General features: G+C 42.2%; 1 protein-coding gene across 4 annotated transcripts in view; it reads right to left on the minus strand.

Annotated features, from left to right (window-relative positions):
• Nucleotides 1-13893: 13893 nt before the first annotated feature.
• The window catches only part of PPM1L (protein phosphatase, Mg2+/Mn2+ dependent 1L), a 327343-nt gene continuing 316371 nt past the window's right edge, over nt 13894-24865 (minus strand). For all 4 annotated transcript variants that reach the window (XM_061417113.1, XM_061417121.1, XM_061417130.1 and 1 more), the window contains 2 exons: nt 23258-23419; nt 13894-19674 (listed from right to left, as the gene is read on the minus strand). In XM_061417113.1, the coding sequence (XP_061273097.1) occupies nt 19328-19674; nt 23258-23419 (509 nt within the window). In that variant the 3' untranslated portion in view covers nt 13894-19327. The remainder of the gene's footprint in view (nt 19675-23257; nt 23420-24865) is intronic.

The following is a 24865-nucleotide window of genomic DNA, read 5'->3' on the forward strand; positions in this document are numbered from 1 at the left end:
GAAGGCTGCTTCAGGAAAGAGTGAATTCCCAACCTTAAAGGAAGTAAAAGAAGCTGGAGAGTCCTTTGGTAAGGACGCTGGAAGTGGAGAATAAACAGGGTCTGGACTTGAAAAGTCTCCTCTGAGAGAAATACCAGTGTCAGCTTTGGAGTCGTACAGACCTGAGTTCAAATCTTAGTGCCACCTCTTACTAGCTAGGTTACCTTCTCTCTGAGCCTCATTTGCCTTAATGCACCAGGGAGGTAATAATTGTGTCTGGCATGTAGTGCTTCCGCAAGAATTCACTGAAGTAGGAGATGGGACGGAGAAGGCAATGGCACCCCACTCCAGTACTCTTGCCTGGAAAATCCCATGGACAGAGGAGCCTGGTAGGCTGCAGTCCATGCGGTCGCTAAGAGTCAGACACAAAAGAGCGACTTCACTTTCACTTTTCACTTTCATGCATTGGAGAAGGAAGTGGCAACCCACTCCAGTGTTCTTGCCTGGAGAATCCCAGGGACGGGGGAGCCTGGTGGGCTGCTGTCTATGGGGGTCACACAGAGTCAGACACGACTGAAGCGACTTAGCAGCAGGAGATGGGAAGGACCCCACAGGAAGTAGGTACTTAGTACCTGGGAAATTTCATTAAATCACCATTTGATTCTAAAGAATGATTGTAAACAGTGGAGGGCACAATGGAGAAGACGTGGCTGCTGCCCCCAGGGCCAGAGTCTAGAAAGATTGCCAGCAGGAAGACAGAGATTGGAAGCACGTAGTGTGTTCTTTGCAGAGGAATGAGGGGAAAATGAATGGGGAGATATGTATATTGACTTTTTTCCCCCTGAACTCTAATTCTATTCCATAGCTCTGTAAATCTGCTTTTCCATCACTGCCATACTATCTTGATTACTCTGGCCGTATACTAAGGTTTTTATTATTTTTTTTAATTAAAATTTTTTTGGCTTTGTTGGGTCTCCATTGCTGTTTTCTCTAGTTGCGGTGAGCAAGGTTACTCTCTAGTTGTGGTGCTTGGGTTTCTCACTATGGTGGCTTCTCCCATTGTGGAACTGGAGCACGGGCTCCAGGGCACAGTGGCTTCAGTAGTTGCTGTGCATGGGCTCGGTAGTTGCGGCTCACTGAGGCTTAGTTGCCCCTTCTTCAGTTCAGTCACTCAGCCATGTCCAACTCTTTGCGACCCCATGGAACCAGGCTTCCCTGTCCATCACCAACTCCTGGAGCTTGCTCAAACTCATGTCCATTGAGTCAGTGATGCCATCCAACCATCTCATCCTCTGTCATCCCCTTTTCCTCCTGCCTTTAATCTTTCCCACCATCAGGGTCTTTTCCAATGAGTCGGTTCTTCACATCAGGTGGCCAAAGTATTGGAATTTCAGCTTCAGCATCAGTCCTTCCAATGAATATTCAGGACTGATTTAGTTGAGGGTTGACTGGTTTGATCTCCTTGCATCCGAGGGACTCACAATAGTCTTCTCCAACACCACAGTTCAAAAGCATCAATTCTTCGGTGCTCAGCTTTCTTTAGAGTCCAACTCTCACATCCATACATGACTACTGGAAAAACCATAGCTTTGACTAGGCGGACCTTTGCTGGCAAGGTAGTGTCTCTGCTTTTTAATATGCTGTCTAGGTTGCTCATTTGCCCGGAGAATCCCAGGGACGGTGGAGTCCAGTGGGCTGCCGTCTATGGGGTCACACAGAGTCGGACACTACTGAAGCGACTTAGCAGCAGCAGCAGCAGCATGTTGCTCATAGCTTTTCTCCCAAGGAGCAAGCATCTTTTAATTTCATGGCTGCAATCACCATCTGCAGTGATTTTGGAGCTCCCCAAAATAGCCTCTCACTGTTTCCTTTGTTTCCCTACCTATTTGCCATGAAGTGATGGGACTGGATGCCATGATCTGGTTGCCCCTTGGTATTTTTTATGCTCCTGGTCTTCCCGGACCAGGGTTTGAACTTGTGTCTCTTGCATTGGTAGACAGATTCTTAACCACTGGACCACCAGGGAAGTCTGCTAGGTCTTAAGATCTGATAATATAGATCCTCCAACTTTCACAATGTTGTTTTTGGCTATTGTATGACCTTTGAATTTTCATGAAAAGTTTGGAATCAGCTTGTCAGTTTCTATTAAAGAGTTTTCCAGGCTTTTGATTAGAATTGTATTAAGTATAAAAAATGGGGGGAAAGGATATTTTCATACTATCGAGTCCACCAGTTTATGAATGTGTTCTATCTCTCCATTTATTCAGATTTCCTTTAATTTTTCTCAGCAATATTCTGAAGTTGGTAAAAATGTTACAATCTTGCATATATTTCATTAGATTTATTCCTAAGTATTTTATATATTTTGATGCTATTGTCAATGAAAGTTTTTATAGTGGTACAATTAACATACAATAAAATGTACAGAACTTAAGGGCTCAGTTCAATAACTTTAGACAGTTTTATACATCTGTACAGCCATCACCTAAAACAAGATATAGAACACTTACATCATCCCAGAAAGGTTTCTAATGCCACTTTCTAATCCCTACTCCTATGCCACCCCCACTATAGAGCAACCACTTCCTGGTCTCTTTCACTATAGATTTAGTCTTGCCTATTTGGGATTTCATATAAATGTATTCATGCAGTATGTATTATTTGAAGTCTTGGTTCTTTGATTAAACATAATGTGCTTGACATTAATCCATGTTTTGTGTGTCAGAAATTTCTTTCAATTGTTGAGTATTATTCCTTTACATGAGTGAATGGCAATTTGGCTATCCATATGGGTTGTTTCTAGTTTGCAGAGATTATGAATGACTGCTATAAAGATCTTTGTATTAGATTTTTTGTATATTTATATTTTCATTTCCCTCTGTAAACACCTAGGAATGGAATTGCAGGGTCATAGGGTGCATGCGTGGAGAAGGCAATGACAACGCACTCCAGTGTTCTTGCCTGGAGAATCCCAGGGACAGAGGAGCCTAGTGGGCTGCCATCTGTGGGGTCACACAGAGTCGGACACGACTGAAGTGACTTAGCAGCAGCAGCAGCAGGGTGCATGCATGCTTTGTCACTTCAGTCGTGTTTGACTCTGCGACTCCATGGACCATAGCCAGCCAGGCTCCTTTTTTTATGGGATTTTCCCAGCAAGAATACTGGAGTGGGTTGCCATGCCCTCCTCCAGGGGATCTTCCTGACCTAGTCATCGAACCCAAGTCTCCTCCACTGCAGGTGGATTCTTTTTATTTTATTTTATTTTTAAACTTTACAATATTGTATTGGTTTTGCCAAATATCGAAATGAATCTGCCACAGGTATACATGTGTTCCCCATCCTGAACCCTCCTCCCTCTTCCCTCCCCATACCATCCCTCTGGGTCGTCCCAGTGCACCAGCCCCAAGCATCCAGTACCCTGCATCGAACCTGGACTGGCGGATTCTTTACCACTGAGCAACCAGGGTTTTCTATGAAATGCCAAATAGTTCTCAAAAGTGTTTGGACAATTGTGTATTTCTACACAGTTTTTCTTTTATGGTTTATGCTTTTTGTGCCTCACCCAAGAAACCTTTACCTACTCCAAAGTGAGGGAGATCTTCTCCTATGTTTTCCTCCAGAAGTTTTATAGTTTTAGGATTTACATTTAGGTCTATGATCCATCTCCAATTTAAATTTTTATTCAGAGTGAGTGAGAAAGCATTTGAAATTCATTTCCCATGCAAATATCTAGTTTTTAAATATCAGCAGCATTTAAAAAAAAAGACTTTCCACATTAGCGAGTGTTTAGTCCATTTTTATTTAATATGATTTTTATGATTGGTTTTAAGTGTACTTTCTACTTTGCACCTCTGTGGACCCTGGACCCTTTCTTGCCTTCTTTTGAGTTAAGTGAGTAATCACTAGCTTATCATTTAATTTCCTTGATTGCTGCCTTAGCTATTGTTCATTCTTATTTTTGAAATTAATTTTTTAATTGATTGCTTTAGAGCTAGGCTTCTCAACCTTGGTACTACTGACATTTTGAGTCAGATAATTCTTTGTGGGTTGTGCTTTATTTGTATTTTGCTTCATTGTGGTTTGCTGATCTTGCTTGTTTCATACATTGATGTTTTTCATAAAATTTGAGAATTCATGGTCACTATTTCTTCAGTTATTTTTCTGTCCCATCCTCACTCTTGACTCTTTCTGGTATTTGAGTAACATATAACTCATACTGTTTTATGGTCTCCTACATGTCTTTGTAAAATGTGTTCCATTAATTTTCCTTTAATCTTTTTTCTTCTTTTCTTCAGATCAGGTAATTTGTATTGATCAAATTTACTCACTCCTTTGCCATCTCCAAGTTCTGTTAAGCCAGTTCAGTGAAATTCTCATTCCAGTTTATTACTTAACTGTACTAGAATTCTTATTTTTTATTTTCCACTTCTCTATTTTATCTGTTTTCTTATTAAGACCATAGTGGCCTTAAATTCTTTGATCATATTTATTGTTGCTGCTATAAAATCTACCAAGATCAATATCTGGGCTTCTCCGAGTTGAATACCATCAGCAGCTGTTTTTTTCTTGACTGTCGTTAACATTTTCCTGTTTCTTTGCATGTCTAATAGTTTCTCAGGTTTATATTGTACTAGGCAAAGTGAGTGTTATGTTGAAAATCTGTAAATATTCTGGATTCTACTGTTTTTCCCTGAAGATTTTTGATGTTTGATTTTTGTTCTAGTAAATAGTTCAGTTACTATCTAGTCATAGTCTTGATCTTTTTTTAAGTGGGTTTTTTTTTTTTTTTTTTGGATGGAAGTAGCAGGGAGTACATGTTATAGTTTGTCTCAGCAAGTCTGTAAAAGCCTGAGGTGTTCCCAAGACCCTTCAGTTAGTTGTTACTCAGCTTCCCCATTTTTTCTTGCGGATCTTGTCAACACTTGAATTTAGGCTCAGTTAGGTCTGGAGAAGGTAATGGCAACCCACTGCAGTACTGTTGCCTGGAAAATCCCATGGACAGAGGAGCCTGGTAGGCTGCAGTCCATGGGGTTGCTAGGAGTTGGACACGACTGAGCGACTTCACTTTCACTTTTCACTCTCATGCATTGGAGAAGGAAATGGCAACCCACTCCAGTGTTCTTGCCAGGAGAATTCCAGGGACGGCGGAGCCTGGTGGGGTGCTGTCTTATGGGTCGCATAGAGTCGGACACGACTGAAGCGACTTAGCAGCAGCAGCAGGCTAGATCTGAAACGGGCCTTCTTTGAGAGAGTGGTCCTTACTTCTAATACACAGCCTAAGTGTGATGTCCCTCCACTCTGTTTTGGCCAGAACTTGATATTCGCCACAACACTCATTTACAGTGTCTCTATTCCACTCTCAGCCCCACAGCAGCCACTTGTGGCTGAGTCTTGGATTCTGGCCCCTGTGCACATCCAGTGATCCCTCAGCTAAGGGCTCATGAGGGGCCCACATGTAGACTTCCAAGGCTCCCCCTCTGATAAGCTCTCCATAGACTCCATCCACATCCTTTATCTTCACTTCAGTCTATCTCTGCTTGTACTCCAGGTTGCTGTGCCACAGTCAGAAAAGTGTCTGCTCACAGAGAACTGAGGTGATCATGAACTTGTGACTGCTTCGCCCAAGGATGCTATCTTGCACTCCCTATAGTCCAGGGTTGCCCAGTGTCTGAACACAGTTGCTTAGCGCAGTTTATCCAGTTTCACAGTTTACTGTTTACTGTGGATGGCCTAGTGCAATACCAGTTAACCTGTGAGAGCTGGAAGAAGAAGCCCCCGGAGACTCCTTGAAAGTTTTGTCTTGAGTGTGAATTGTTCCCTAGGCCTCACTGAATTCCATGAAAGTGAAAGTGTTAGTCGCTCAGTCGTGTCCAACTCTGCGACTGCATGGACTGTAGCCCACCAGGCTCCTCTGTCCATGAAATTCTCCAGGCAAAAATATTGGAGTAGGTTGCCATGCCCTTCTCCAGAGGATCTTCCCAACCTAGGGAAGATCCCAGGTCTCCCTCATTGAGGGCAGATTCTTTAATGTTTGAGCTACCTGGATTCCATGAGGCACCACTAAAATCCTTAAAGTCCCCTTTCTGCTTAAACTACCAGGATCTGTAGCTGTTACCTCAAAAATCTGAATAGATTGTCACCACTGTATTTCTAAAAATGGAAGAAAAGAGAGAGAATATAACCAATCACTGAAGTGAGGGTGGGGTTTTGTAATTCTTGATTCCTATTTCCTTCGATCTGTGGTTGATGCTGGAAACGTCCATAGTTCTTACTCTAATCCAGATAACAAATGCCTGTCCCAGAATCTCTAATCACATCCTTCATATTATGTTATAAACTTTCTATCCAGAGAAAGGAGTGGAAGACAAGACTTTGCAGACTGCATGTTCTAATCTGGCTATCAAATATTATTTTTAATGAAAAGGATAAAAATAATCCAAAGCCACATTTTTTTTCCTGCTTTGTTATACCCAATTACAAATTTAGTAATCTGGTGATTAACTTTTATTGTTGTTCTTCCAAGTTTCAGGTGCTGTTCACATCTAAGCATTTCACGTAATCATAGTATTACAGGTGTGCATGGGTGTGTGTATATATTTATTCATCTCTAAATTCCACACTGTTCCTTCCTGCATCTTGTGAAAACCTTTACAGATGGATATTCTCTACTGAACAGTTTTCCCAGAAGTGTGACATGTCATGTTGCTGAAGTTTACATATGTGTATAGCTAATCTAACTTTATCACCTAATACCAGTTATATACTCTGTTATTGTGGTATAATGCTGGGTGAAAGTTGTGTTAACCCTAAACAATTTTTATTGCATACATTTTTTAAAGTTATCTCATTTTGAGTCGAAGATAGGCTTATTCCTGTTCCAAATGAAAGCACCCAAATTCTCGATACCTCCTATTTCTTGCTTCTGTTATGTTTTTATCTTATCCTCAGGCCACGAACTGTTTTTTCTTTTTTCTATGTGGAATCCCAACTTAACGGTCACTCCAACCCAGAAGCATTGAGAAATTAGAAAATTCCAGGATACGCATCAGAATGTAAAATGTGTTTAACCAAAAGAAAAAGAGCAGCAGTCTCATTTGTAAAGTCCAATAGCTTTAATGTGTTTACTCTTGCTTTAATCTGGTCATCAAGGGTGTATTTTTTAGCTGTTCATTTGGTATACAACACAGAATCAGTGATTGCATGAACACATTAGTCTCTACAAGGCTAAATCTACCTCTAGGACACGTCCAAGGGACCTGAATGACATGCCATGCATCTTAAGTGACTGCGCACTCCCATGTACTCCAAACTCAGCACCAAACTGACATTTTAGCTTTATTTCAAATGTCTCTTAGAGACAAACATAGACTAGTAGATATAAAAACCTCTGAAGAGTACCAAGAGCAATGAGGTTTTGCCAAGGTTTTGTTGTGTTTTATGGACAGTTTTCAGGGACTAACTTACCAGAAAGTCTGATTGATTTGAGCAGTCATTTTGATCTGTGATTTAATTATTAAAATACAGTTGGAAGGTTCCTAAAAGAAAGCATTGTTGAATATATCCTGCTACCTTTTTATAAACCCATAACATCTTATGATTTTTAAAATAGCAAGAAAACACTGATGGAGAATTTTTCTTGAAGTTGAAATGGGAATAGTAAATGCATTTGCAAAGTCCTGTTTCAAACTTTAGCAGGGAACAAGGGCAGAGCTTTTGAGATATATAGTTCATGAAAAATACTTGTCAGTTATGTGAGTTTTTTTTCTTACTCCATCCAACCCTCCTTTCCTTTCTTTATAACTGGACTCCCCCTATGGTTTTAATTTTAGCAAATCAGAAATTGGTTTCATTTAATTTGCATTTCCTTTTGTATATTCTCTTGATTAAAAACAACAAAAATTCCACTGCTGACCACAATGAGATATTCCCAATCTCTTACTTACTCTCTATTATTTTAATTCAATAGGATTCTAATGTAATTTGGCAACAGCTAATATTACTTGGATCAAGAAGCATTTGGCATAAACAGAAAGAGATGTCTAGGGAAGATGACCAAGCAAAGAATTTAGAAAGAAGGGATGGCCTCCGTGGTTAAAAATAAAAGTCTTGTATTCAGTTCTGCTTTACTGTGCAGAAAATAGATACTGTTGTTATTCAAAATATAAAACTTAAATCCCATGCTTAGATTCTGGAATATCTAAAGTAACTATGGATACCAAATTTATGATTAAAAACAAAATCTTACACTTAGTCTTCACATTTAAGATCAAGACATAATTGTATTTCTGAAATGTGTTACTTTTCTATATAATAAATTTGCTCATTTATCAAGGAATACTGATGATAAAAACTCAGTTATGGGTTCTCATCTGGGACATGAAGCTGGGACATAGCCTCTTGGGAATAAAAATAAAAACAGGTCGTGGAGAGGTGTTTCCTGTCTGCCTTTGCGGTAATTCTCTCTTTCCTCCAGAGGACCCTGTAGGGAGATCCCTGGCTTGCATCTCCTGCTGAGCCCTTGTATGGCTATTGTACCAGTGGTTATTCCTCAGTGGGACAGCCCTACCCATGCCCGCTCCCCAGAAGCTCCCTGTCTCACCTCCCCACTCCATCCTTGGGAAACGAGATGATCTAATGTGGAGTAATTATCTGTGCAATTTGCTTGGGTGGTGGCAAGATATTCCCAGTCTGTTACCATTTGCTGTTTGTTAAGTGTAATAAAGAATGACTCTAATTCTGCCTTGTCCTTACCCAACTAAGTCACTGGAGAAAAATCTTGAAAGATGTGTTTTTACCCCATTCAGCCAATACTGAGCATTGCAATACCCATGAAGCCTCCATAGGCTTGAAAGTGACAAGGCAGGAACGATGCCTGAGTGCTCACCTCTGGATACACTCCCTTAGGCTATCTGTACTTGGTAGGTGCTCAAAAAGGTCATAATAGTAATGGAAAGAATATACAAGCAGGTTTATTTACAGCAAAAATAGTGGCTTTCTCAACTAAATCTAATGTAGATCAGTGTTTTATGAATCCAATGATGCTTATATGTGTGTGTATATATATTTATATATTTAAAAACTTATGTATTTGGTATATAGAATTATGTATGTGAGCATAATTCACATTGGGGTGTTTTGGAACGAACTGTTTCACTACTGTTTTTCAGGCTTGTTAGAATAATTATTCTTTTGAACTCTAAAATGTCTTCTATTGCTTTTGTTTCCTTTTTCCTGGCTGACCAAAGGAATGTTGAAGCATTGCAAAACAAATTTCAACTCTTTATAATCTGAACTGAAATTGTGTGAGTGCTATAAAGCAAAGCCACTGGCTCTAGGAATTGAAAGAGTAAACCGAATATAACGCTGTAGGTGTCAGTGTTCCAATGTGAACGTGTATTTCTGATAAAATGTTAAAAAAGCAAACTGCTTTCTAAAAGAGGAGCAAAAATTATTGGATCTTCTCCCATTCTTTATTTACTACTTCATTTTTCTGAATATATGCTTGAGATAAAGGGTAATCAAGATGAAAAATACATAGACGCTTATAGTCTTGGAACCTGAATAGGGGGAGTATTCTTGCTTAAAGTCCCATGGTTATAGTTTTCCCCCATGGCAGGATTTATATCTTTTCATTATTACACTAAGCAGTCACTGTTTTTCTCTGCATACACTGGGAGACAGATGGGGATATCAAATGTGCACAGGAGATACCATTCTCTTTAGTTGGAGATGTCTAATACATCATTTCTATACGATTTAAAAAAAATTATATGAGCAAACGTGACCTTTGTAATTATATGAAAAAGTCTCTAGGAAGCAGGAACATTAAATAACCCTGTGCTTTGTCTTTGTGAAATGGTCAGTTTTAAATTGAATACTCACTGGCATTCATGTTGGTGTTTGAAAAATTATCAAATTTAGAACTCACCCCCAGATGTAGCTGTGAGCGACTTTATCTGACTTCAGTTTTACTGAGACACCCTAAAATATAAGGTCTATCATTTAGTGTCTCTTACTATTTGAAAAAAAAAAATCTAGAAAGGAGTATTCCCTCCTTGAAATGCACAAATTCTTAGGATTCAGGGTAAACAATGTCTAGCATTTGGAATGGAGAAGGCGATGGCACACCACTCCAGTACTTTTGCCTGGAAAATCCCATGGATGGAGGAGCCTGGTAGGCTGCAGTCCATGGGGTTGCTAGGAGTCAGACACGACTGAGCCACTTCACTTTCACTTTTCACTTTCATGCATTGGAGAAGGAAATGGCAACCCACTCCAGTGTTCTTGCCTGGAGAATCCCAGGGACGGGGGAGTCTGGTGGGCTGCTGTCTATGGGGTCAGAGTCGGACACGACTGAAGCGACTTAGCAGCAGCAGCAGCAGCATTTGGAAAGCAAACAGTACTTAGGACAGTGAAAGTGGCTTAGGAGAGCAGTAAATAATACCATATGTATCTGTTTTCACTGGCAAAGAATGGAACAAGGGTGGTAATTTTACTAACTTTACAAATAACTCAGGATTCATTTTTACTTCAATGTTATTTACTTAACTTCAGAAAGAGCACAAATATTAGAATGATTCATGATGTTAATAAAATATAATGTCTCCTTAATTGAAAATATTTTATTTTTCTTCGGTTTTGTCTTAAATACTTTGTTGAAAATGCTCTTCTTTACATTCTGACTTTGATCTCATTGGAAATTAATTTTTCACTTTTTAAAATTAAAAAAATGCCTCAAGCTATATTTTCCTTATGTATTACTCTACCTAGGCCATCAGTCATACAAAAAGAAGATTTAGAATTGTATTTATTAACATGTAAGCAAAGCTTTAACCAGTACTGTAAATGGGAAGCCTTGAATTTGAGTGAGTGAAAAGTGAGAAAACCTGCTTTCTCAGGTCTACGTGCATGGGCGTACCAGGCAGCACAGTGGTAAAGAAGATGCCTGCCAGTGCAGGAGACGCAGGTTGGATCCCTGGGGCAGGAAGATCCCCTAGCATAGGAAACAGCAACCCACTCTACTATTCTTGCCTACAAGACTCCATGGACAGGAGTCTGGTGGGCTATAGTCCATGGGGTCACAGAGAGTCATATACAACTGAGCACGTGGGTCTCTGTGCAGGGGTCAACAACTGCTATTAAATACAACATATGCAAGTAAAATTCTAACCGTCCAAATTTCTGATAACCAACTTTTTACATTATTCATGTTGAAAAAGCAAGAGAGTTCCAGAAAAACATCTATTTCTGCTTTATTGACTAGCCAAAGCCTTTGACTGTGTGGATCACAATAAACTGTGGAAAATTCTGAAAGAGATGGGAATACCAGACCACCTGACCTGCCTCCTGAGAAATCTGTATGCAGATCAGGAAGCAACAGTTAGAACTGGACATGGAACAACGGACTGGTTCCAAATAGGAAAAGGAGTATGTCAAGGCTGTATATTGTCACCCTACTTATTTAACTTCTATGCAGAGTACATCATGAGAAACGCTGGGCTGGAGGAAGTACAAGCTGGAATCAAGATTGCCAGGAGAAATATCAATAACCTCAGATATGCAGATGACACCACCCTTACGGCAGAAAGTGAAGAGGAACTAAAAAGCCTCTTGATGAAAATGAAAGAGGAGAGTGGAAAAGTTGGTTTAAACCTCAACATTCAGAAAACTAAGTTCATGGCATCTGGTCCCATCACTTCATGGCAAATAGATGGGGAAACGGAAACAGTGCCTGACTTTATTTTTCTGGGCTCCAAAATCACTGCAGATGGTGATTGCAGCCATGAAATTAAAAGATGCTTACTCCTTGGAGGGAAAGTTATGATCAACATAGACAGCATATTAAAAAGCAGAGACATTACTTTGCCAACAAAGGTCCATCTAGTCAAGGCTATGGTTTTCCCAGTGGTCATGTATGGATGTGAAAGTTGGACTATAAAGAAAGCTGAGCACCCAAGAATTGCTGCTTTTGAACTGTGGTGTTGGAGAAGACTCTTGAGAGTCCCTTGGACTGCAAGGAGATCCAATCAGTCCACCCTAAAGGAGATGAGTCCTGGGTGTTCACTGTCAGGACTGATGTTGAAGCTGAAACTCCAATACTTTGGCCACCTGATGCGAGGAGCTGACTCACTTGAAAAGACCCTGATGCTGGGAAAGATTGAGGGTGAGAGGAGAAGGGGACAACAGAGGATGAGATGGTTGGATGGCATCACCGACTCAATGGACATGGGTTTGGGTGGACTCTGGGAGTTGGACAGGGAGGCCTGGTATGCTGCGGTTCATGGGGTTGCAGAGTCAGACACGACTGAGTGACTGAACTGAATGTCTGATTACTCTCAAGGTTTTTTTTCTCCTAGTTCCTTGACTATTACTTCTACCTTTGTTTCTGCATGAGCACATTTAAAATTATGCCTTGTCTAATTAATATAGAAATATGTTGAGATACTGCATGGCCTCACATTTAACCTCTGAACTTCTTTATGACAAAAGGTAATGGGAGAATGTGGCTGAAACATGGTCCCTTTCCTATGAAGAAGTGACCCAGGCAGACTGCCCTGCCTCCTAACCCTCCCCCCACCACAATCCGCCATTGAAGCCCTCACAGTAGGGCTGTGCTCAAAGCTAGGGACTCTGGTCCTTAGAGGTTTTGAGATTAATTTGGATTCAGCAAATGTCAGAGGGGATTTCTGTGATAGTTAATGCCAGATTATAGGACTTTTAGAGTAAATAGGGACTTCCCTGGTAGCTCCGGAGAGGGCAATGGCAACACTCCAGTACTCTTGCCTGGAAAATCCCATGGATGGAGGAGCCTGATAGGCTGCAGTCCATGGGGTCGCTACTTCACTTTCACTTTCATGCACTGGAGAAGGAAATGGCAACCCACTCCAGTGTTCTTGCCTGGAGAATCCCAGGGATGGGGGAGCCTGGTGGCTGCTGTCTCTGGGGTTGCAGAGAGTTGGGCACGACTGAAGCGACTTAGCAGCTGGTAGCTTAGATGGTAAAGCGTGTGCCTACAATGCGGAAGACCCGGGTTCAATCCCTGGGTTGGGAAGATTCTCTGGAGAAGGATATGGCACCCCACTCCAGTACTCTTGCCTGGAAAACCCCATGGACAGAGGAGAGTGGTAGGCTACAGTTCATGGGGTCTCAAAGAGTCGGACACAACTGAGCAACATCACTCAGAGTAAATAGAACCACATCTGTAAATATAATCCACATTTTTGCAACTTGCTTTTTGGTCTCATTTTTTTTTCCTTTTCAACATTTTTTTTTTAATTGTAAAATACACACAAAATGTGTCATCTTAACTGAGTTCCCTGTGCTATACAGTAGATTCTCATTAGTTATTTATAGCATGTATATGTTAATCCCAGTCTCCCAATTCATCCCACCTCTCATCCCCACCTTGGTATCCATATGTTTGTTCTCTACATCTGTCTATTTCTGCTTTGCAAATAAGGACATCTATACCATTTTTCTAAATTCCATATATATAATATGATATTTGTTTTTCTGACTTACCTCACTTTGTATGGTAGGCTCTAGGGCCATCCATGTCTCTGCAAATGACACAATTTCTTTCCTTTATATGGCTAATATTCCAGTGTATATATGTACCACATCTTTTTTTAATCCGTTCCTCTGTTGATGGGCATTTAGGTTGCTTCCATGTCCTGGTTATAGAATACAGTGCTGTAGTGAATACTGGGGTGCATCTATCTCTCTGAAGTATGGTTTTCTCTGGGTATATGCCTAGTTGGATTGCTGGGTCATATGGTAATCCTATTTTTAGTTTTTAAAGGAATCTCCATACTGTTCTCCATAGAGGCTATATCAATTTACATCTTTTTTGGTGGAGTTGTGAATTGTGCAAATGCCGGTGATGATCTGTTAAAATGAACAGTTACTACATGCTCTCTTCAAAGTCCTTAACTTGGATTTATTGAAGTGATTGTACAAATGAAGGTGTGGTTATTACTAAACACATGAACATGATCATAATCAACCCTTGGTTAAACAGTTTGCGGCTTAACAGTGGTAAAAATAAAAAATAATGGACAAAGCATCAACATTATTAAGAATTAGCAAATAAACTTACATACTAGAAAACAAGTTTTAGAATCAGGTATATAATGGAAACCTCACAATCACTTGCTCTGTGCAATCTGCCACCTAGTCTAAGTGGTCTTACTTTCAGTTTTATGCTATTTTGGATAACAACGAGAGAGTGTATTCCTAAATACTGGCTGTAATTTTAAGATAATGACTTTACTGTAAATTCACTTTGTACCATGTTTTCAACTAGCTTTATTTCCTCTGTGGTGTGGATTCTCTCTCAGAGCTTTCTGAACATATTACCCAGGCTGAGAGTGACAATTATGGAGCTATAGTCAAGCCTTACATTTTAGGCAAGAAATAACTTGCCAAACTTAATTATATATATAAAACGTGAAAGATGGGACAACATGGGATAAGGATTTTAGAATGAATAAGAAAAGAGAGTAAGTAAATGTAAATCGTTTACATTTCCATTATTATACAATGGATACATAATTTTTAAAAGTCTAGTTAGAATTTAAAAAATGAATTAATACCAAATCTGCTATCCTCCCTTTTCTATTATTTTAAATAGATTTTCTTACTCTCACATAGTGATAAAATATAAGTATTTATTTTGATTCTATCTGAAAAGCAAAGATAACTTCACAAAAGCAACTAAAAGGTCTTGGAACAAATTTTAAAAATCCTTAGCTGTAGCAAGGTTTTTGCTTATTATTCATACAAAAAGAAGGGAGCCCATGTTTAGAGTTTCAAGCAAGATCACCGAGCTTCTACTATTGATGTGAGGCTGCTGAAGGTCAAAGTAAATCATACTATTTCTTAATCCTGCTTTCATTAACAAATCAGCCTCTTCCATGAAAGGATGAGTGCTTCTAAATGGCAAACTATGCTGCAACCACTAAGAGTCACTGAATGAGAAAACAGTAATATTTCCATATAGCAGAATTTCCCAAAGTGGTTCCTATGGAACACAGGCTTCTTGGAGTGTTATTAGGTATTACTCAAAAAAGTTTCCATGGTCAGATGAATCTGGAAAACACTAGAACTACATATGTGGTATTTTTTTTTTTTTTTAGCTTTCTTCAGAGGATATTTAAATTAGAACCTTCAATGTACTAACTTTCTAAGATAGTATGTTTTCCAAAACTCTTTTGACCCTGGAACCCTATATGAGGAAGAGTATCTTTGGAGCTTGTGTCCTGTGGAACATGCTGGGGGAACACTCCTGCAGTGCTCAACTAATTAGCTTCAAAGTCTAGATGTGAATGAGTTAATCCAGGGGCAATTAAAAAGGCCCTAGTCTAATGGGCTTCCCTGGTGGCTCAGACGGTAAAGCGTCTGTCTGCAATGCGGGAGACCCGGGTTCGATCCCTGGGTCGGGAAGATCCCCTGGAGAAGGAAATGACAACCTACTCCAGTACTCTTGCCTGGAAAATCCCATGGACAGAGGAGCCTGGTAGGCTACAGTCCATGGGGTTGCAAAGAGTTGGACACGATTGAGCAAATTTATTTTACTTTACTTTATGGTATCTAATGGTCATATCATTTCTGCAGAGCTAGGTCAGGAATGCTGGTGTGATGAGCTAATGAACATCAAAATCAGTCTCATACTGGGTCAAAAGAAGGAAACAATTTTCTGAGATCACTGGAAAATAAAACCTTATCCAGAGTATGGATTACTGTACTTCCAAATGTACAATGAACTGTTGCCCTTTCTAAACTTTCTGTGTTTCCAGTTGCAAGAGAGTTAGATCTAGCATCAATTCGGCTGGGGGGGCGGGGGGGGGAGCGGGGGGGAAGTCAGGAAAATCAAAGTATACTTGGCAAAGGAAGAAGTGATCACTCCCTTTGTGAATCCCTCATGTATGGATGAACATTCCAGTGATCCAATTCAATTGTGTAATCAACTTCCTAGAACCACTTCAGATAGGGTTGGCGATGCCATCACTCACGTAATCCTGTCTGCACAAAATGTTCATGGGTTGAAATCACATCAGTTGTATGTAATAAGGCCCATTTTAAATATCCAAATTGCATGGGCTCCCTGGTGCTCAGACGGTAACGAATCTGCCTGCAATGCAGGGAACCCAAGTTTGATTTCTGGGTCAGGAAGATCTCTGGAGAAGGCAATGGCACCCCACTCCAGTACTCTTGCCTGAAGAATCCCATGGATAGAGGAGCCTGGTAGGCTCCAGTCCATGGGGTCACAAAGAGTGGGACCCAACTGAGTGACTCACACTTTCACTTTCATATGCTCCTTCACTCTGTAAAACACTCTGTAATACTCTTACCACATAGACAAGACGCTAGAGGCCAATGCCTTCAGTCCAAGGCTAGGAACAGAATGTAGCCTTGGTTACCAGGAACATGTACAGTTATGCTGTGTTAGAATGGTGACCTCAGAGTCAAGTGCTTTGGGCAAGTTGGTCACATAAAATAAATGCTGGTCTTGGGAGCTAGTTTCAGAATTTTCCATGTAAGTATTAATTTATTCCTTTCACTAGAGATCTGCAAATACAGTGACTTAAAAAAAAAAGTTTCCGTGACTTCTCCCCTCCCCGCCACCCCCCACCCCCGCACCAAATTCTGAGCCATTGTAAGAGTACAAATTGCCACTAGAGCAGCAGGAAAGCAGTGCATTAATGAAGACCTGGGCTTGGCATCTTGCTGGGGGGTCATAAGCACATGATCATTGGTTCCCAGCTTCATTTCTTAAAGACTATAAAACCATTCCAAAATTTGGCACCATGGGAGCTATTGGCAATGCGAACTCGGGCTAGGAAGCTGGGGTGACGGTTCCAAAGCTTTGGCAGTGCTATTTCAGGAAGCTTCACATGCAAACTTCTCAAGTCAGTTTCCCTAACTAGATTCAACCTTCATGTCCCTAGAAAATGGGGCGGCTGGCTGGAGAGCCACAGGGCACCCCGGGTGAGGTCTGCAGACCACCCCCAGAGGCTGGAGGCAGCTGAGAGAGAAAGAGAGAGAGAGAGAGAGCGATCAAGCTCCAGGAGAATGGGGAAGGGAACAAAGTAGCCTGACTTGAGACATAACTATTCATCAAACTGCAGCTATTTTTGCCTGTTTCAAAAATCTACAAGCCAAACTGGGAGAAAAAGAGGCAGTAAAAAATACACACACTACTTGGTTAAAGTCAGGAATGGGTTCATTTCTACAAAGAAAAGTTTAGAAGACGCCTTGTGAACCTCAGTCAGAGGGAAAGCCACACACTCCTGCACTCAGCACCATCTACTAAGACATTTCACAGGGCAGAGAAACACTGATTTGCTAATTTAGTAGCTTTTCTTCTTCATCTTCACCAAAACAGTACCATTTTCATTTTACACAATAACAATGATCACAGAACTTAAAAAGGTCTTTCCATGGTTATTTATGAATTCCGGGCTAAGTTAAAAATAGAAAAGGGAAAATTAACTATGTACTGTAACATGCTGACACTGGTTACTCCTGGACTCCAGGTAGAGGGTGGGCTCCAGTAACTTCATAATCAGAATGTCCCGAATCCCCAAACTCAGGCCACCTGGCCCGACCATCCCATCAATGGTCATAACCAGCATGTTTCCCACAACTCCCTCCCCACCCCCACCTCAAATACACACGTCCAAACGTTGTGCCTTTCAAGAGGCAGAGACTCCAGTCTACCATGGAGGCAGGTATTTTGTACTGGAACATGCTACACTTAAAAAAACCAAAACCAAGGTTCTAATTCTAATATCGTAGATTCCAATGTTAGTTTACAAAAGTAAGTACATCACTTGGGAAACCATTATTCTTTCAGTTAAAGAAAGGTTAAGAGCTCAGAGGGATCCAGACAGATCACAGTCCTCGGCAGCCACAAGGGGATCTTTGCATCCTCCCGAGTTCTCTCCTAGGACCTTCCACATTTGAAGAAGGCAGGGGAGGAGGTGGTCAGCGAATGGGGCCTCGGAGAAGCCATAAAGACAAATGCCCACTCTGGAAGGACAAAACCAGGTGGATGCCCTGGTTTTTCAGACACAGACTGGGTGGGGATGCCGTGAAAATCTTGTTTGGCTGTTTGGGCCCAGCATTTTCCATAATAAAATACTGAGACTGGAAACGTGACATTGGTGATAAGAAATGAAAAGTAGCAGGTCTGGCCCCAAAATAACTCAATGGTTTGCAACCAAACATTAAAGACTGCTGCCTTTCCACCATCTAGCAGAAGCACATCCCAGTAATTCACTACCGAATTCCAACAGGAGGCTGGGGACTCTGAATGGCTTCAGGGGGCACACATGCAGTTCTATACAGCTGCTTCTCAGAACAACACTTGAGAGACACTCAAAAGCTACTTGGAGAGAAAGAAATGCACAAAACTAGGCAGCTGGCACTCAAGTCAGGAAGGCAACCTCAGTGGCTTTCTCTCCCAATGCAAAGCAACAAACTTCCCAGGGGATGCTGTGACTTATTTGGCTGTGATTTCCCCATCTATCCTTAAAGGTAAAAGGAATTACGGTATTGCGATTTGCTTTTTTCCACTTGGTACTGTAAAAAAATCACGGTGTCTGGTGGTAAAGTTTAACAGCTGCCTATTCCATTAGGTAAGGTGTAAGCAAAAGGTTAAGGCCATGCATGATTAGGATAAACACACAAAGACTGGTTGGGTGGTATACAAAGTCTATTTAACTAATGAAGGCGGGGGAAGGTGACTTCAGGGGTGCACGTGGTTCTCCTCCTCCCCACTTCCCTCAGCCTTCAAGAACAGCTGTGGAATAATAAACCATTTTCAAATCTGTTTCTGGGCTGCTGCAGAGCAGAAAAACTGGGCTTAGGAGGACAAAGCACCCTAGGGACAGCTCTGCCTCTCAGCAAGGGGCATGGCCACATTGGCTCTGACTCATGAGTTACCCACAGCATTCCTGGGAGTCCTGCCCTGCTCATTGCTCCAGCGAGAGGACACAAGGTCTGATGATTGGAGGGCCCTGTAAGGGATCTTGAAAGCAACTGTCAAAGGAGAATATATGGCACATACGCCTTTCACTTCATACATGTGACTCTACAGCTATATATATTTTGGACATTGGATGAAAGTTGGGAAAACACGAAGAAACCATTTTCCAGCATCTCCACTACATTGGCCAAGAGCACCCTCTGTTCACACGGCACATAGACTTAAGACAGTTGGGGATGGGGAACCCCATGTCTGGGATGGATGATCCTAATTGTAACTCCCACACCTTTCACTACATTAAAAGAGACCAGTGTGTTGAAAGTCCTTTAGTCTAAGGCAGCTGAGACCCCGAAGGGTTCACTGCTCTTCTGTTTTGCTGCTATTCCTGAACTTCACCACCATGACTGTTATATTGTCAGGGCAGCCTCTGTAAAAGGACTGTAAAACGATGCTCTTGGCCCCAAAGTGAGGTTCATCCAAGCGGTCCTTGATGAATCGAACAGCTTCCTCGTTGCTGAAAGCATCCCAGAGGCCATCTGATGCCAAGATCATGAACTCGGGCTGGAGCTTGTCCAGGTCAAAGGTCAGGATATCTGGGTCTGGGATGACCACATTGAGGTTTTTCAGTGGATAATCCCCCAGCGATCGAGACATGGCCAGGATCCCCTGGACCCTCCAGGAGCCATTGAAACTGATAAAACCACCTAGAAAGAGAGAATGAGCCCATTAGCTTGAGCAGCTGCTCTCTCACATCCTGGTGTGATTCGTGTGCACCTGCAAAGGGCTGACCTACTGTGTGTGACCTGTCATATGTGCTCCTGCTGGCGCTGCCAGGAGGGAGCAGTGTTCCTCCTGCATGGCTTGACGTCTGATCCTCTACTAGTAGATCCTCAGGCCCTCATCCTTGGCATCTTAAAGGTCTTCAAGACTAAATCAGTAGGAATATTGAGGGTAGGAGGGATGGATGGGTGAGAGCATCAGTTTTTATTAATAACTAAAGGACACCTTAGCAGTTCAGTGACTGATTGTAGGGAGCCCCAGGGAGAGGACTCAGGGACATCAGCAGAACAACACCAAAAAGCATGTGGCTGGTACCAGATACAACCACTGGGACCCATCATTAGCATGAGGCCGCCCTTGGTTGTACCTGTATTGATTGCAAACAGCTCCCTGACTGGGAAAGGGATTAAAGAATGGTGTACTTAAGCACAGTTGTTAAAGGCTCAGGCTCTCGGGTCAGTCTACTAGGATCTGATTCCTGGCTCTGTTACTTCTAGCTCGGAGTGACTCTGGATGAGAAACTCTCTAATCCTTGGTTTCCCTGGTTGCAAAATTTGGACAATAATAGTATCTATTCCATCGAGAAGCTGTGAGAAATAGAGTTATTCTATATTAATCAGTTGGCACAGTGTCTGAATATAACATGCACTCAGTATTACACAGTGGCTCGGATGGTAGAGAGTCTGCTTGCAATGCGGAAGACCTGAGTTCGATCCCTACCTAAGTCGGGAAGATCCCCTGGAGAAAGAAATGGCTACTCACTCCAGTATTCTTGCCTGGAAAATCCCATGGCTGGAGGAGCCTGGTGGGCTACAGTCCATAGGGTTGCAAGGAGTCAGACACTACTGAGCAACTTCACTTTCACAGTCCCTATCTATTATTATGTTTTCTTTAAGGGAACTAGAACTTTGTTCATTTGCATGTTATGTCAGATATTTATTAAATATATTCTCCATGCAGGGCAGTTTGCAGGCTATAAAGTTGGACAAGATCTATACCTTTTCCTAAAGAAGCAGAGAGTCTGGCAGGAGGGGAAATCCACCTGCATTAACAGCTACAAGCACAGAGCAGTATTTTTTCAGGGAAAACCTAGCACCTGTTAAATGCTATAGGCAGATAGAAGAGAGAGGGACGATTTCCAGTTGTGATAATCAGGGCAGAGTGAGCATTAAAGCTCAGCTCTGAACAGAACGATAGGTAGGACTTCCATGAGCAGGGATGTACAAGAACATTCCAGGAAGAGTGGTTTCCCGGGCAAGAGTACGGGCTCTGGAGTCACTGGGGTTTCAATTCTGGTCTCACCATTCACTAGCTGTGTGTCCTTGGGCACACAAGCCTCTCTGAGACTCCATTTCTTTGGTTGTAAAATGAGAATAACATTATCAACCTCACAAGGTAGGGAAAGAGAAAGTGTATGTAAAGCACACAGCTTAGCTCCCAGCACAAAGTGAATGCATGGTAAATGGCAGCCGACATCACTACTGTTGTACAAACAGCTTAAGGCAGGGAGACAGAAAGAATGACGTGTATTTTGACCTAGATTGGTTGGAGGGTATTATGACACCAAACAGAAGGGGGATAGGTGTCCAGAAAGGAAGGCTGAGGCCAGAGAAAACACACATAAATATAATAAAACCAATCATTGCTCATTAAGTCCTGCTGTAAAGTACACCCTCGACACAGCAGGTGAGATTAACCTCCTTGGAGATGCGGTCTGAATTTGCTCCTATAATCACTTCCGGGTGGGGGCAGGGAGGAGGAGAGAGGATAAAATGGGCTGACATGTCAGAAGAGAGCTCTAACGTGGCATCTCAGGTGTACCGTATACACATCCCCATGGTGCTTCCTCAAGAGCAAGCTGACTGTATCCCAAGTCCAGGGTCACAGTGGATGACTGAGGAGATGCTGTCTTCATAAGCAAGGAAACTCATCAAAGCTTGACAGATGCTCTTAAAACACTGTGCCGTCCCATTGACAGAAAACCTGACCAGAGCTTTCATTAAAAATTATTCTGCATCTCAAGCAGTCACTGAAGCAGGAGGTTGTAATAAAATTCAACGATTTTGGATTCAACAGTACAGCTTCCCACTGTGAGAACTCAAACATTGATTAGGTTCTGGGCAGAAGCTGGTATGCAGAGATTGAAGGTCAATCTGCAGACTCCCCCAGGGGGCAGGGGCACTTCTTGAGCAACGACCTGGGGGACCTGAGCTCCCTTGGGCAACAGGGCCTGCCGCGTGGCATGCAACACAGGGGCTACAAGCTGTGGTGGTCAGTTTGGGGAGAGAAGGGGTCCTCCCCTGCACAGGTAGAAAAAACGAAAGTGTCAGTTGCTCAGTCGTGTCCAACTCTTTGTGACCCCATGGACTGGAGCCCACCAGGCTCCTCTGTCCATGGGATTCTCCAGGTAAGACTACTAGAGTGGGGTGCCATTCCCTTCTCTAGGAGATCTTCCTGACCCTGGGATCGAACCCAGGTCTCCTGCATTGCAGGTAGACTTTTTACTATTTGAGCCACCAGGAAAGCCTACAGGTAGAAAAGAATCCCCCCAAATTAACTATGAAAATGTAATCAGCAACTGATAATCTTTCTTCAAGTCTTTGCCAATGTCACCTTAGTGAGGCCCACACTGACCACCCCAACACTCCCCTTTCCCTAACTTGTTCTGTGTCTCTCCATAGCAGTTATCACCTTGTAATAGACTAGATAATTTACCTGTTTTAACTTATTTATTAATAATGTCTGTCTACTCCATCCCCTACCCCGTCTCAATCCCAGGATGTCCATTTGTACCTCCAGCCCCTAGATGTTGAAAAAATAAAAAAGGGATTTTCTTCCTCCTCCAACTGACATATATACTTGGATCAGGCATTGAGCTTGGAGTTGGGAGTATACAGATGAACACACCAAAGTTCCTGCCTTAAAGAACTCATGATCAGGAAGGCAAGACAGATGAAAGGGCCAGATATGTCCACATCCTACGAAAAGTGACCCAAGAGGTCCACACAGGATGCCAGGGAAAGATTGAAGGGGTACCTAAGCCAGACTGGGGAAGCCTTTGGCTCAGTGTGACAGGGAAGGCTGCCAAAGGACATCCTGAAACCAAGTCTTAAAGGGCAAGGTCATTATTGTCCACTGGACAGTGTGGGCAACACTTGCAAAGGCACAGACGTGTCAGCTCCATGGTTCATTTGGTGGTTAGTAGTTTGGCATGGCTGAAAGGAAGCAGAGTATGGCAAGCAATGGCCCAAAGATCCCATTAGCCTTTAAACTAAGGGCTTTTTTTGGCTGTTGTGGACACGTTGGCCATGAAGAAGGGCAAATTCAGTGGCCACGCATTTGATGGGAAATGTTACAAAGTCCAGTCCCAGCTGCCTCAGCCACAGCCTCTGTACTGATCTACTCCTCACTGGGTAAAGGAGTGTCTCTCCCAGGGAATCTCCTGGAAACCACCTAGGCCACTTGAACGAGACAGCACACAGTCCTTGGAGGCACTGATAAGCTCACCGGCTCTCTTTATCCTCTTCCTCTCCTTCAGCTGGTAGGGTTTGTGATCATGAGACAAAGGAATGGCGTTCCCATCCTTGTCACATAGGACCCCACGCGAGTCACCCACGTTGGCCACAGTGAGGTCTTTATCTGATAGCAGAGCAATCAAACACGTTGTACCTGCAAAACAGAAGAGAGAGGCCACATGGGCGGTCAGCGGCGCTTTGAGGTTAAGCTGCTTCTCGAGGTTACTGGCGTCTTCAGGCATTAAAACCACTCCTGCTGGGTGAGCATCTGACTCCAGCCACTCCGGGAAGGAGGGCTGTTCACTTCAACAACACTGATCATATCTGACAGTCAATTTTCTTAACCATGTTGGAGTGTCACTGAAATTGGCTAGGATAAGATGATCATTTTCCCAAATCATTGTTGTCTCTGGTTCTCTTGATTTAAGTGCATATCACACTCAAAAGGATTAGCAGAGAATCAAAGTCGGCTTGAAGCTTCAGACAATGGATACTTATTTTCTGCTTCTTGTTGGTGCTTAGGTTCTGTGAAATCCCAGTTGAAAGTGGGAAGAATAAGGTGGTGGTGGTGGCGGGGGGGGGGTCTCTCAGTGGGAGCACCTGGACAGACCAGCAAATGACAGATGGTAACAATCAGATCCTATGGAGCCAGGGGCACAGCCTATGCAAACTAGTCTATACAGAGTCTGAGAGGAAAGACCAGTGGCCAGAAATAGGTCGGCTCCAGGGTGTGATGTGGCAGACTATCAAGGGAGAGGCAGGAAAACCTACTGTGATGAGGGAAATGACACCTAGGCCAATAGGAGGTGGGGCTTGGAGGTGGTCAGAGTCAGAAGCGAAGTAAGAGTGAAGAGCTGTTTGCCTGGGGCCCAAAGACACAAAAGGACACGTTCCCTCTCCTCAAACTCTTCCTGGAACAAGAATGGATAAAAGCAATAGAACTACAGAGTCTGGTCTAGTTGGAGGTCATCCTTCTTACCTGCCCATTACCCTCTGTTTAGCCCCTCACCTTTCTCCCCCGGCCTTCTGACAGTGTCACTGAATATGCAAATACCTGCTGAAATGCATAATCCATTAAGCTCTTGCTTCAAATTGATAATGACCTTCCTTGTTAAAATTATGCATCAATTAGTCTTCATTAATATTTAACCTCCTCATTAAGAAGGTCATATTCCCTAACAGAATGTAAACTGCATCTAAACAGCTCTTGCTCTTCATAGAACAACAGCAAAGGCTAAATTCTTAAATAGACATAAAGAATAAATACAGGTTGATATCAAGAGGGAGGAGAATAATCAGCTATTATATAGTTCTATTCAAAATTCCATGCTAAAGCCTGTGTAGCTCAAAAGTGCCTTGATTAGAAATGGAAACGCATGAAATGTTGGATGTCTCAGGATGTCTAATATGAAAGGCCTTGTGAAAGGAAAAAAGACTAATCTCAGGATTATCAAAGCAAAGCACAAACCTTTCATCTTAAAAAAACTGTAAGAATGAAAATGTAACCATAAGAACAATCCATATGATTAGAAATTGTTATTCTTAGTTTTTGATATTAGCTGCATTCTGGTGTTCAACTGGCCTCACTTTGTCTTCAAGC

The sequence above is a fragment of the Bos javanicus genome, chromosome 1, assembly GCF_032452875.1.
Source record: "Bos javanicus breed banteng chromosome 1, ARS-OSU_banteng_1.0, whole genome shotgun sequence".
NCBI lineage: Eukaryota > Metazoa > Chordata > Mammalia > Artiodactyla > Bovidae > Bos > Bos javanicus.